The sequence below is a fragment of the Piliocolobus tephrosceles genome, chromosome 3 (assembly GCF_002776525.5).
Source record: "Piliocolobus tephrosceles isolate RC106 chromosome 3, ASM277652v3, whole genome shotgun sequence".
Classification (NCBI taxonomy): Eukaryota; Metazoa; Chordata; class Mammalia; order Primates; family Cercopithecidae; genus Piliocolobus; species Piliocolobus tephrosceles.
In genome coordinates this window covers 84985694-84998268 of record NC_045436.1, presented here as the reverse complement: position 1 = coordinate 84998268, position 12575 = coordinate 84985694, and the positions used below count along the sequence as shown (strand labels likewise).

The 12575-nt window shown below is 38.5% G+C and overlaps 2 protein-coding genes across 3 annotated transcripts in view; one reads left to right on the top strand and one right to left on the bottom strand.

The window, feature by feature from the left end:
- Window positions 1-4115, bottom strand: part of TET2 (tet methylcytosine dioxygenase 2) — a 148125-nt gene extending 144010 nt beyond the window's left edge. For both annotated transcript variants that reach the window (XM_023220130.2, XM_023220131.2), the window contains exon 1: window positions 3620-4115. The gene's annotated coding sequence lies outside the window, so the exon portion shown is untranslated. The remainder of the gene's footprint in view (window positions 1-3619) is intronic.
- The window catches only part of LOC111547986 (translation initiation factor IF-2-like), a 9991-nt gene continuing 1190 nt past the window's right edge, over window positions 3775-12575 (top strand). Inside the window, exons 1-2 of the mRNA XM_026455023.2 lie at window positions 3775-4283; window positions 5307-5374. Of these exons, the coding sequence (XP_026310808.1) occupies window positions 3838-4283; window positions 5307-5374 (514 nt within the window). The 5' untranslated portion in view covers window positions 3775-3837. The remainder of the gene's footprint in view (window positions 4284-5306; window positions 5375-12575) is intronic.

Sequence of the window (12575 nt, the reverse complement as noted above, 5' to 3'; positions counted from 1 at the left end):
AAAGTTGGCTTGGGAGATATTCTATTGCTGCTGGCTTTGGTACCATTACCATCCTTAAGAACTACTGTGCAATGGTAGAATAATCATTGACAAAGTGTTATTCTGATGAATAAATACTGACAGCTGGTCCAAAGTTTTAGCCTGTTCCCAAGGTAGGAAACAATTACATTAAAACAGTCTATACGGTTATTTATAAAACAAAGATGACTCTTTCCAGCAATTTGAAATTCCCAGATATGACTATGAAATTCTATTAAAACAATAACAAAAACAACTTGCATTAGAAGCAATTAAAGCACAAAATGTAGATCTAATATTTTATAAATGTTAGATATTCTAAAATACTGACATACAATGTAAAGCATGCATAACTTTTGAAGATATTTTATTTCAAAGTAATTTCATAAGAATTCATAAGAATTTACCTACTCAGACTTTGGGCATGATGGAAAATAGAGTTTCTGTGAGGTGTGCCTATGAATCATAAGAAGGGCTTCTTAATGAGGTCAGCAAATAAGGAAATACATTTCAATAGTGACATTTGACTTATAACATTGTTTGGGGGTGGAGTCTTAGAAGAATAGATAGGGAACTTTTAACTTCAACAAGTGAAACTAAAACATTAACTCCGGTTTTTGTTACCTAATACAAGACCAGTGCCCAGTAAGGACTTTGGAATTCTTTCATAACAACTCCTTGGCAGGTGCACTTCACTTGTTCTGGAAGTGATGTTCACTTGCCAATGTCTAGTAGGACCATGTGCCACTGCCTCAAAATCATATCAATTCCTCTGGCTTCTGGCATAAACTGGCACATCAGACCTACTTAAAGCCTTAAGAAGAGTTTGGCAAATATGACAATTTAAACAAAGCAAGGGACTTCTCTCACTGCAAGTTAATTTCTCATTAATGATTAGTTCAATAAGAACACAAGCAAAACAACGTCATAGTTAAGAAAAGCTATCTATCTTGTTATTGTCCATTATCATGCTCCTAAAATTCAATAATCCAAGACAGTCCTATGGAATTTTTGGAGCAGATACCTAGGTAGTACGATCACATACAAGAAAGAACTGAGGTTATGTCTTTTATTGTAAACTATCCCATACTTATTAAAATAATTTCTCTTTTCCAATAAAGGATGTTACTTTTATTTAGAGGGGTGACTAACACACACATCTCTTCCTTATAATCACTGAAATACTTTATACAGTATTAATTAGCAGCTATTTTCAGCATAAAAGTAGGATGCACAAAATAACAAGAATCTAAATTTGATGACAGGAAAAAACAAGCCTTCATATTCAAAATTATTAACCAATACAGTTATTCTTATTTATTGAGTGGAAAATGTTGCATCTATTATTAGTTGAATAGTCTGAAGACAGTATATACCACATTTGAAAAGTTGTCCCCAAAAAGTAAATACTAGTTTGTTAGCAAAAGGAATAGTTTTCAATTCTGAATTGCTGGAATAATTAACCATAGTTTTCTCGATAGTTTACCATGAACAGCATTAATGGTAAAATCCTAAGTGTTTTTTTTTTTTTTTTTTTTTGACAAATAAGAACTAACCAATGAACCGTTTCTATTCCACAGAGATAAGTAATGCTTCTCCCTTGTAATCATGTGAAAGAACCCTGCGTATCAATGATTAAAGCAAACTTAACTACATGAAATTAACAAAGATCAAAACAGAAAATTACAAAGTGAACTATCAAGGACAAATAGTTTTGCAAATTCGACTTATGGAGAAATGTCTGTTATTGTGTTTTTCCTTCTATCCTTTTTTAAATCCTATAAATTGTCTTCTAAACTTCAGTTTGATTATCCAACCCTTCACTAACAGTTCTCTGCTTAACATTTAAAAAATGAATATTTATTGTGTTTAAATTTATATTCTATTCCAAATATTATTAAGCACATATACAAACATAGAACATAACTCCCCTTAGTATTTCAACTTTCCATTAAAATGCAAATATAATGATTTCATTAGCCAGGCAACAATACCACCAGTCTTACACCAAACCAAACCAATGTCTTTTCTCTGTGAATCCCAACTTCCCTTAAGATACAATCTGATTTCTATGTTGGATCATTTGTTGATGAATATCTTTGAATGTGGGTTTCCCATTATAATCCCTGATTGAAGGCGAAAAAGCACAATGTGTGATTTGAGATATTAAATTCATGAATTTATTCCACTCCCTAAACAGGTAAAATATATAAATATTTCACTAAATTTTACCGCTGGAAAATAAGCCTTTTCTCAATTCCCAAATATTAGATGAAGAAGGAAGAACTCACTCAATGTAATTAAAAGTATATCATGAGGGGAATAACCAGCAAGTAACACTTATATTTCATTTTCGGCCTTTCCAGGAGTCTATCTAGGCCACACTTTATTATGTCATAGGTAGAAAACTCTCCATAGAAACCGTGTTAGCTTAATAAAACTAGACAAGCAGTCCCAGTGAAAAGATTCAGCAAGATGCGAGGAGAGAGAGAGAGAGAGAGTGTGTGTGTGTGTGTATGAGAGAGAAGAAAAGAGTAGAGAGGGCACACAGAGAGAAAGGCAGAGAGATGAAAGACCAAAGAGAGAGGCCAAAAGAGAAATTTGGATGGGACTGTTACAAATCTGCTCTTACTTATTTGCTGGGACTGGGTTTCATTTCTTTCGGCGCCCCTGACCTTGCAGTCTTGCAACTCTCAACGCTGCGCTCCCCACCCCCTCCCGCCCCCTCCCCGGGCCTGCGCCTGCCTTTGTGTCTGCCTGTCACTTACCAAGGAACCAAACGAAGCTGATTCGGGAGAAGCACAAAGCCGGGACACAGATTTGTCCATACATTCTCTTACATACATTCCCCAGGCTGGAAGGCTCAGCCCAGCGCAGACTTATGTACCTTGAGAAAAGTGAGTTCTGGTCTTGTTTGGGGAACCGGAGAAACTATTCTTTCCTCTTTCACTCAGTGCCGCTAACAAAACGCGCGGACTTAAGAAAAACACACACACACACACAAAACCCCACTCAGTGTACTCCAATTCCACTCCCTGTGACATTGACTTCGTACAGCCCCCTAAAGGGGGATAAGGAGGTAGGAGGAGGCAGACACCAACCCAGACCCAGACCCTACAGCTGATAAAAGGGTAGAAAAACACCGTATCAGTGTTCTCTCTGAGGTTGTTCAGGATAAACGGGAGAGTCGTTTCACTCACACGAAAGAAACAGGGGCAGAGGATTAAAGGGAAAAGTAGTGCCCCCCAAAGCTGAACTATTTTAGAAAGGAAAGCAAATTTAAAAATCACTTTTCTGCGGATTAAAAGGCCGGGAAACCGGCTCGTCGGAGGCACAAAGGTAAGTTTTCTGGGTGAGGAAGGGAGGAGCACTAGGAGGAGAGAAGAGCACACAGAACTACAGGTTTAAAAGGGGTATAGGGAATTAAAACTATATTTGTCAGCCATGTTGAAGAGGCTCCAGTAATTTGTGAAGCTTCCCTCTTCCCTCTTGGTATTTGTGGGTGACACTACACGGTTTGCTCCCCAGTCCCTGGAAGCCCGAGAAAAAGCGAAGGGGAGAGGAAAGGGAGAGTTTCGCGGCATAAGAGAAGCGCTCTGACCTCGTTCTCGTCCCTCAGCCTTGCAGCAATCCAGCAGTTGCAGTCAGGTCTCCTTTCTAACAAATCCTAAAGGGCAGCCATCTTGCTTCCTTCTGCTTCTCTACGAAAGCAGCCTAGCCTCCGCATCAATATTCATAAGGCAGTTTGACGTCTGTTCTCATCACTCAGCGGGGCCGGCGTCTCGGGGCGGCCGCGCCGAGGGGGCGGACGTGACTAGCATGCGAGCGGGGCCTGGGCGCGCGGCGCTCGCGAGGAGGCGGCGGCGGCCGCCGGAGCTCTCGCCGCTGCCACTGCCGCTACCGCCGGCTCTCCTTCTCCGCCCGGGCCTCCTCCTGCTCCGCCCCGGCCTCCTCCCGCTCCGCCCCGGCCTGCGCCGCCGCCCTGGGGCCCTCAGCCCCGGCTCCCGGGGAATTAGCCCCCCGCACCGGGCGTCCAGCACAAAGACCGGCGGCACCTGGGGCCGTACAGCCGGGCGCGCAGTGGAGACCTGGGCTGCCCTCACGCCGTGCGGTGGCGAGGAGGGAGTGGTGCGCCCGGATGAGCGCGGGGCGGGGGCCAGGGCGGGCGAGCGCGGGGAAGGGTGCAGCCCTTGGGGACCCCGGGGACGTCGGCGGGTCTCCACCGCCGGGAGAAGACGCAGTGCAGGCGCGAAGGTCGGGGCGAGGTGGGAGGATGGGATGGCATGGGTGCCTGGACAAGGACGTGACATCCAAGATTTCCCTTTGAAACTTTTTGTTAGTCTGCACTCCACCACCACTTCGAGGTCCCGCGCACACGCCCCTGCGCGCACCCACCTCCTCGAGAGTGTATCCGCACGTGCCCTCGCACTGGCCCCCGCCTCCACCACTGGCACCTCTCCCCGCACCACACACCCGCTTGCGCCCACCTTACCCTCAGAGGCCCGCGTCTCTATCTCCCTTTAGATCCCCTTGCCGGCGCTCTCTTCTCCCTTTTCTGTCGCTTTAATCTCATTCAGCAGAAGCGCTCCCCCGTTTCACCGAGGGCATGCCCTTAGTGCTTTAGGGGCCTGTATTTTTAAAGACCCGACAAATCGGGAAATTGACCGAGTTCTGTTTCTCCCCGCCCCGGCCCACCTTCTGTTTACTTTAGCCACGTGGGCTGAGTAGAAGGGGGCGTCTCACAGATTGAAGATGGGTTTCTCACGAGTGACCCTCTCCTTCTCTCGCTAGGAGGAAATAAACCTGCACTTTCAAATGCTTAAGTTGCCTCTCTTAAGAACCTCTACTTTGAAGTAGTTTCCACCCGTACAATTAGGTAATGAAAAAACCGACCGATACAGAGCTAATTCCGAATGACTGATGCTTGATTTTCCCTGACATTCGGAGCTCTATAACTATGCTCTTCCTTTGACCGGAGTTTTTCTCTATTGTCAGGTAGTGTTACTTCCCATTCTAATGCTCCTTTTTCTAGTCATCAACTTTTTGGTTGAAGATGAGATGAAGAACAAAGCCCATATGAATCGTAGTAAGAATCATATTATGTCAGATAGTAGTTTTTGAAATATTCCCTTCATCGTTAACATGTTGTCTCATGACTGACGTTCAAATTTTAAGTAGGTATTTTGGTCACATCTTTTATGGGATCACTGCATGGAGATCACAATACCCTTAAGTCAATACTAGTTACATTGTGTAACCACACTTTTTTTTATCTTTACTTTCTTTAGAAGTGAAGATCTAATTTTACGAAATCGGAATATTTCCTCTTCGAAGAGTGTAAAAAAGGAAACTCCTTGTAAGTGTCGCATTGTTGCTAATAAGAATGTTTAGTGTGTCCAGTCAAACATTGTTTATTCCATTTTGAAACAAAGTTGACTCAGATTTCAGATTTTGCACAAACTAAGGAAAATAGTACATTTTCCCCCAAACATTTCATGTTTATGGGAATGTCGTTCCGTGTTTTCTAGCTGTACACTAAAGTGTCACTTAGGTCTTGGCAATTGTTAACGCACTCTAAAATCTAAGCTGTTGGAAAGTTCTTTGTGATCTTTCTATATTTCTTTTCTTTTCTTTCTTGAGACAGAGTCTCGCGCTGTCAGCCAGGCTGGAGTCCAGGGGCGCGATCTCGGCTCACTGCAACCTCCGCCACCCGGGTTCAAGCAATTCTTCTGCCTCAGCCTCTCAGGCGCGCGCCACCATGCGCAGCTATTTTTTGCATTTTTAATAGAGACGCGGTTTCACCATATTATCCAGGCTGGTCTCGAACTCTTGACCTAGTGATCTACCGACCTCGGGATTACAGGCGTGAGCCATTGCTCTCCGCTTGTGACTTATTTTTCAAGTCCGGGAAATAAAGTTCTCTCAAGACCACGACATACTTTTATGTAGTGCACAGTATTGTAGAGTTGAAACATGGGCTTTGGAGTTTTACAGAGCTGAGTGACTCTTAACTCTATCTTTTCCAGTGTGACCTTGTGCATTTTACTTAACTCTCTCGGTATCTATCGGTTTCTTTTAATCTGCTGAACAACCTGTAAGACATGAGGGTTGTGGTGAGTTTTTAATAAGAGCACTAGGTAAGTGCCTAGGTAGCTACTACTACTACAATTAACAAACTGTTTACTTCTAGGAGTTATTTTGTTTCTGATTATAGAATTATATAATTATATATCTTCTTGCATTTAATAATATATGGAAATATTGTATTAACATGTGTTTAATATAAAAGTATCCACATGTTCCTTTAGTTATATTTGGGAAATGATCTTTCAAGTCACCTCCTTCTCATTTCTTCTTTGAAAACTGCTCTCTGTTGTAACAGGTTGTTCTTGCCTATTTGGAATCATATTTGGCTTGCAGTTGGTTTTACAACAGGCCCTGAACATTTTCTTGCCAACTTCTTTCTCTGCACCTCCACTCTACCCTTAACCATCATGACGCTTTGAAATTTAAAATAAAATACATTACTCATCTTGGCTGTTATGACCTTTCAACAGCAAAAGGAAATAAAATTCTGAAGGCCTTCAAGTATAAAATATTTTAGTTTTTTTTTTTTTTTTTTTTTTTTTTTGATCTTAAAAACTTCTTCCTTAGCTGCTATTTCTGGGAAAGAAAGGATATAGTTTGCATAATCAGTTGTTTACTGAACGCATTGTGCACTTGTATGGGTAATTCAGAGCCAGCTTTTATTAATTGTGTGCGTTCTTGAGATTCCTTCTCCTATAGGTGTGGAAAATGTATGTTTAAAATATAATTTGCTGTTTAAAAAACAATTAATTATCAAATTCCTTACCATTTTTTTTCCCTCAAACTAGAAATAGCAGCACTGCTTCCATACAGAGAGATCCTTGCTTCCTTAACGGAGAAAAAAGACTAATAGAACAAGTTCCACAACATGCTACTCTGTGTTAGAAAATTGACTTGATTGGCCTGTGCACCTGCTATCTAACTCAGTTCTCAGTCTTTAAGTCTCTTAGGGTGAAGGCAGTTTCCTGTCTGCTGCTGTCCATTAAAGAGCTGACGATGGTAGTTTGCTTCACAATGCAATTTTTTTAAATGTTGTACTAACACAAAAATAATAGGTGCATTCTTCATTTTCTCCCCTCCTGCAGACTAGAAAATGTTCTTTCTAGCCGGGCATGGTGGCGGGCGCCTGTAGTCCCAGCTACTCAGGAGGCTGAGGCAGGAGAATGGGTGAAGCCGGGAGGCGGAGCTTGCAGTGAGCCAAGACCGCCCCACTGTACTCCAGCCTGGGCTACAGAGCAAGACTCTGTGCCAGGGCAGGGCACGCAGGGCAGGGCAGGGCATTTTCTTTTTTTCTTTTTTTTTTGAAACGGAGTCTCCCTCTGTCGCCCAGGATGGAGTGAGTAGCGCGATCTCTGCTCACCGCAATCTCCGCCTCCCGGGTTCAAGCAATTCTCCTGTCTGCTCTCGAACTCCTGACCTCGTGCTCCACCCGCCTCAGCCTCCCAAAGTTTTGGGATTATATTTTTCTTTAAGGACTTGATACTCTCTTCAACACAGAGAAATAGTTGTGATATACACTGCTTTGAAAAAATTGTAGTGGTTTAACAAAAACAAAATCATGTCATGTTGTTTCCCATCTCCAAAAACATGTTTCTAAAGTATAACATAAAGATTCTCTGCATGCTAAAAAGACAGTTGACTATCAAACAGCATAGCAGTTACTGCGGTGAAAAAGCTTTCTTATTTGTTTTCTTTGGTTACATTACTGCACTTTATATGTAGGTACATATTTAACACAGAATACTAAGTTTTAACAGTCTCCAGTAGATGAAATATTGAGATATAATACTTTAGCTTGTTAACATAAATTATTATTATTAAAAATTACTGTGTAAACCCAGGGATTATAATATTATGAGAGTCTCGATAGAATCTCATGATTTCTACTTACTTTATTCCTAATCTGATTTTATCTGCTTAATTTTTCTTTATATAATTTGAAAATTTTAAAGAAAAAATACAAATTATATTAAACTAATGACATATTTAATTAATATTAATTTAATATTTAAATTTTAAAGAAAAATACAAATTATATTAAACTAATGAAATATTTAATTAATATTAAATTAATTTAATATTAAAATTTTAAAGAAACATACAAATTATATTAACCCAAGGAAATATTTAATCAACATTAATTAATTTAATATTAATTTAATTAATAGTAACATGAATAATTTAATTAATATTTAATTAATTAATATTTCATTTGGTTAATATATTTGTGTGTTTCTTTAAAATTTTCAAATTATATAAAGAAAATTAGTATTAAATTAATGAAATCAGGAACTATCCAATATGTGTACTAATTTAATGGGGCAAAGTAGAATATAAGATAAACTGAAAAGTATTGGCAATGGCATTATAGAAGGAATATTACTGAGGAGGGAGGATCACTTAAGCCCAGGAATTCAAGACTGTGAGCCACGTGAGCCATGATTGCACCACTGAACTCCAGACTGGGTAATAGAGCGAGACCCTGTCTCAAAAAGAAAATGAAAGAATATTAGAATCATTACTGGGACAATATTATGGAAATTACTCCACAATTATTGCAAATATTGCTAATACCAATCTCTCACAATTTTAGGGAATATTTTTTCTCTTCATAAATTTTGACTTCACAATCCAGTAACTGCTCTTTTTGTCCTCATCCAAATTTAGTAACTCACTTAGTATCTCATTTTATGTTGAAAGAATAATTTTTAACTTTAATGATGAATTTCAATAATCAATAAAATTTAACTATTAATAATTACCTCAGCACCATTTTATAGGACTCTATAGTTTTTTGGCATTTTATATACATTATTATGACTTAATATTCAAAATCATGTCATATTAAAAATGGCATTTAATGTAATTTCAATCATATAAATATTAAAGGTGAGGTTAAGCAATTTATTTCATGTAATTTCCATCATATAAATATTAAAGATGAGATTAATTGATTTACTTAGGGTCAGACATCCTGTAAATAGAGAGCACCTTGGAAATCTAGATTTTGTGAATTAAGGTTTAGACTTTTTTTTATTATAACAAAGCTAACCTTCAGTTTGTTTCCTGCTTATCTTCCTCTAATTTTTTTCTCATCATTATTAGTACTGACTGGTAAAGGAATCTTCCCTTCAAAACCTCATGGTAATCTTCTATTGTCCTTTGCTACTTAAAAAATTAAAAACTCAGCACCTACATTTACTTAGTACTCCAAAAGTAATTTTATCTGTTAAATACTAGTTATGCACCAAGCATTGAAATAATTCTTTTACATTCATTATCTCTTTTAATTTAATGCTTATTATAACCAAGTAAAGTAGGTAATATCTTGTTGAGAATTAAGGGATGAGTAACTTGGTTGGGATAAAATAGCGGGAATAATTGAATTTTCTCAATCAGGGTTAGCTGACTCTAAAGCTGATGATCTTGCAGGCTACCTGGTATTGTTTCCCAATTTGGCAGATACAGACATCTATGTTTGCCCCATGATATGCTTTTCACACAGTATGTTTTATAGCAATAACATCAGTATTTCCTATATCTTTCTCATATTAAAAGAAACCTCTTTTGTCTAAATCTCTACTTTATATAAAAAAAATCATTGCTTTCTACTCTGTTTCTTTAGTTTCTAATTTTGTGCCAGGAAGTTGACATTCTTGAACTCTTCAGAAGAATAATTACATTCATGTAATAAGCAAATGTGATACTGTACCCCTTCCCCACAACCATTTTAACGTGTATTAACTGTGTCTTAACTGACTAACAACTGGTTTGCAAAGGTAAGTTCTAGTGTATGCTTTCAATATTGGCGTGGAATTACACCTTTGACCTGCCCTTGACTTTTATGAATGACTTAGGGTTCATTCCGCCAAGCGAGGAAGCTGGCAGGTGGAAAGAGCGCCATCTACCGAAATCGTTAATCGGACATGGGTCTTTGGTGATATTAATAAAATACTCAGAATGGGATAGCACCAAACCTTTCAACTGGGAAAACAAATAAAATCTAATTTAGGGAGCTTTTGAAAAATATGCATGACTAGGTTCTACTCCTCTACCCCCACAGACCTTTTGGAGATTCTGATTAATGAGGTCTGGGATGGGGCAGGAGTAACAATACTTTTCCAGTGATTCACAATGAGATGTACAAACTGTGCTTGAAAAGTTAAGCACACATTAAGCTGGGATAGCTTAATGTGTGTGAATGCAATAAAAACATTTAGTGTTTACACCTATTATGAATAGTTAATAGGCACACAATATTATCTTTCATAGAACATCCCATGACAAATAACAGACATTGTATATCTCTCTTTAGTATAGTGGAACTCTTTCCTCTGCAAAGATCCTACAAAGCTGCCTGTAACTCTTTCGATATTTCATATTGATTAAATATTTCTGAATTCTCTTAGGATAGGTTTAAAAATTGAGGAAGAGATAAATAGCAGCTGAAGAATGACTCAGATTATCAGTAGTGAATAAGAATGATTAGGGGGAAATGTAAGTGACAGGAACAATGCTCTGAAGCAGTGGGGAGAAAGAAGTACTGGAAGTTGCCTGAGTTCCATGTGTGAAGAATATTCTGTTTTGTTGTTGTTCTCATGGGAAAATTCTGATAGAGTTTTGACAAAAATTTTAAAGTTTTTAAGCCATTCCTATAATCTTGGCAATCAGACCAGTTGAATATGATTTTTTTTCTTTTTCCAAAATGATCGTCATGCAATAGTTTATGAGTGTTATTATGTGGCATCATGCTAACAGTTAATGCAATTATTCCTGGAAGGAAGACCTACAGAGATTAAACAATTTTTAGGCCCCAATAAGTTAAATTATTCCCTTTCCTACAGACACCCTATATGGAGAAGGCAAATTAAAAAGGAAGTAAAGTAGCTATTAATTGATATCCAATTTTCTTCAAATCTTCTAAAGTGTGTTTTCATATTTTCTGGAGATGTGTGGGAAAATTGAGCTCTGACTTAGATCCAACTCAAAGCCTGTGGAAGCATGAGAGGCTAAGTAGTTTCCTGTGAAGCTCTGCACTACCAACCTCTGTTTAATTTGTTTTCTTATGTTATATCTCAGAGTACAATATTATTATGATTTAGCAGAAAACCTCCTTGATCTGTTAGTAATTAGGCATACCTCTAAAGTGAACATGGGTTGGTTGCCAGGCAATTGTTCTGCATTTCACAATGACTTGTATCCTCAAGAGAGTAAATTATATCCAAGCAGGGACCACAAAACATTGGTTTCTGACAGGCTAGGGTAGAAGGTGAAAACACACACACACACACACACACACACACACACACACACACACACACATCAGAATAGCAGAAACAAACCCCAAAGGAGCATTTCATTGAGGTTCTCTGAAATCTTATGACCACTGACCCTAGTTTGACTGCATAGGAAGAGGCAAGAAAGTGAGAACTATTAAAGAAGGGTTTCTTTAGCATGGATTAGTGGTCAGGCGCATGCTGATCCTAGGGTGATGATGATATATTTTAATGAAGGAAAGTTTTCTGAAACCCCTTTAGTAACACAATGTCAATAGGCACTGTCTATTAATGAACAAGAACTAGAGAGTCTCTAAATTTAAAATTAGTGAAACAGTAAAGTCATAATGTTGATAAGTGAGAACTGCTGTAAAAGTAAAGGTAGTGAGGTCAAAAATAGATATTCAAAAAATTTAGAAAGAGAAACTCCAAAAGCACACTTATTGGAGGTGTTAAACTCAGGCAATAAGTATATGATAGGATCCAAGATTGTAGTCCAGCCTCCACTACTAAAAACCTACAAAAAACCTTTAAAATGCATTATCTCATTTAGTGTTTACAGTAATCTTGAAAACAGGTAAGACCATTATAATTTCCACTTCATTGAATTTTATTTTTTTAACACCAGGGAACATGTGTTTAATACATGAAGGAGCATGTCAGAGAGATTAGGAACTTGCCCAGGGTGACAAAGCAGGTGAAAAATTCTCAAATTCAAGTTTTCTTCAGTATTCTTTCCACAAACTAAAGGGAAATAAGCCAACTTTAATTCTTTCCTGAAGACAGAAAAGAAGCTCTTAACAACTGGTGACATTGTATCTTAGGTTGATACATTTTCATTCCTTGCCTATGCTCGCACAGATAGAGGAGAATGCTACAGTAAAGGAAACATTTAGGAAGAGAGTGCTTTGTGTATTTTTTTTTTAAGTAGGCCATCCACTGTGATAGTAATTCTGTTTATTCCAAATGTGAGATGAAAGTGAATCTGTTCTCTAAAAGCATTTCTAAGGAAAAAAATAAGTTATTCAAAGGCATGAAAGACAAAATGTTGGAGCTCTTCCTTGCTCTCTCCCCTCCAAAGCTACTGAGAAAGATGTTTGAATGAAGGGGAGAGAGAAGAGAGAGAAAGAGAGAGAGGGAGAGAAGTTGTGTGTGTGTGTGTGTGTGTGTGTGTGTGTGTGTGTGTGTGTGTGT